Source organism: Ceratina calcarata, unplaced genomic scaffold, assembly GCF_001652005.2.
Source record: "Ceratina calcarata isolate Rehan_Ccalc_2016 unplaced genomic scaffold, ASM165200v1 scaffold511.2, whole genome shotgun sequence".
Taxonomy (NCBI): domain Eukaryota; kingdom Metazoa; phylum Arthropoda; class Insecta; order Hymenoptera; family Apidae; genus Ceratina; species Ceratina calcarata.
In genome coordinates, this window is record NW_017175646.1 from 12,520 (window position 1) to 14,229 (window position 1,710).

A 1,710-nucleotide genomic window follows, 5' to 3' on the forward strand; every position below is an offset into this window, starting at 1 on the left:
CTAGAAAAATAGAGAGTATAAATAATAAAATATGGAAGCATGTAAATATGAATTCGAAACGTAATTCTCTGTCAATGGTTAAAATCAATTTGTATCTGAAAAGCGAGTTCATCGTCAAAAATCACAGGACTGAGTAACATATTCAATGAAATAACGTCGGCACGCACGTGTGTATCGGGTTTTTTTTTCAGTTGTCGATTAATTTCGTTCTAACTGACCGTGCTGCCAATTATTATCGTCGAGAAATCAGTACCGAAGGCCGAAACGATGAAATTGTTGGAAAATGACAGGGGCAACGTGACTGGAATTGCAGCTTCAACGTTACGTGTTCTCATTAACTCCCAATATGATACCCATCCAAGATGAAAATCAAATTTATTTTTATGACAACTCCGAAGAGGAATTCAGCAACTCGGAAAATTAAAAAATTTCAATGAACCAAACAACGATCCGACCCAAATAAACAGTCTAATTATTCCAATTGACCGGCATCACTCGTACACAGAAATTCTGTTCTGTTCAATGTTGTACGAACCCTTATATAAATACAATGACAATGAAATTTTAATAGATATTGTATATTGCATTAATAAAAAACTGTACAAAATTTCAGAAACTTTACGAGCCTAATAAAAAAGTTATTACATCTTGAATTTGGGATTGACTGTGTAGCCAATACATCCTTAAGATGTATAATAAAAAATGCCTAATAAATACACGAAACTTGGATTTATACACGATTGTATAGAAGTACGTGGAGACTGAAGTTCTCTCATTGATTCAGCTCGTAGAAGTTCGCGAGACGAACCGTTCGAACCAAGGAAATAGCGCATATCCGTTGGGGAGATTTAGTCGACGAGGTCAATCAGGATCAATCGCGAGGTAATTGGATCGCCCACCGCGTAAACGGATAAACAATGTACATGGCCGGTGCGCGTATCAGTATCGAGGATACCGCGATGGAAACTTTTCCTCTCCGTTCTCCACTATTCTTGTCGGTGACACGAGTGCCCGTTAGTTTTTAGAGAAGTAGAACGGTGGTCGAGTGGGTTCCCATGGACGGTCGAGAGGAATCGAGTGCAGCTCCGACCGATCAATCGTTCCCGTTAACATTAAACGGGTTGAAAGTGTTTGTCGAAGAGATTTCGTTCGAATATGTGTCACGCGTTTCTCTGCTACAGTTTTAGAAAAATTACCATTTTCATTCCGTGATTCACAGTTTATGATCGCAGAAGTGAATGGAAGAATCTGTCGGATTTTACGAAATAAACAAAAATTTCGTTTGTGTGTCATCTATTTTGTTCTGACAGTGTTAATTGTCTCGAGACGAGAGAGTACCTCGTTCGGAAGGAAGCTTACAAGCGTCTATGTAACTGTGAGAAGAGTGCAGTGTCAAGGGTTTGAGATGACTGACGGTCAGTGAAGGGGGAGGATCGATTATTTGCCACGGTGAAAAGTTGTACGGCTGCGAATCAAAATGGGGAAGGTACTTCATAAAATGTGTCACAGCAAATTTATAATATTTTCCTAGCGATGAAAGGAAGCATAAGTCTTGTAACATAAATGAAATATATCTGAAAGTCCTTTTGATAGAATTTTTTTTAAGGTAATTCTTAGCCAAATTCGATGTCATGAAAAATTGTTCATTTTTTCAAGAAAATTAGTTTAAGTATCAGAGAACATATCTGCAAAATTTCAGAACGATTATCT

The 1,710-nt window shown here is 37.8% G+C and overlaps 1 protein-coding gene across 5 annotated transcripts in view; it reads left to right on the forward strand.

Annotated features, from left to right (window-relative positions):
• Rh50 (Rhesus blood group-associated glycoprotein Rh50) overlaps nt 1–1,710 on the forward strand; it is a 27,790-nt gene that overhangs the window by 3,498 nt on the left and 22,582 nt on the right. For 2 of the 5 annotated variants that reach the window (XM_026816300.1, XM_026816301.1), the window contains exon 2: nt 1,311–1,486. In XM_026816300.1, coding sequence (XP_026672101.1) covers nt 1,478–1,486 — 9 coding nt within the window. In that variant the 5' untranslated portion in view covers nt 1,311–1,477. Of the gene's footprint in view, nt 1–814; nt 883–914; nt 1,487–1,710 lie in introns of those variants that run through there. The other 3 variants (XM_018029981.2, XM_018029982.2, XM_026816303.1) reach the window with 2 other exon arrangements.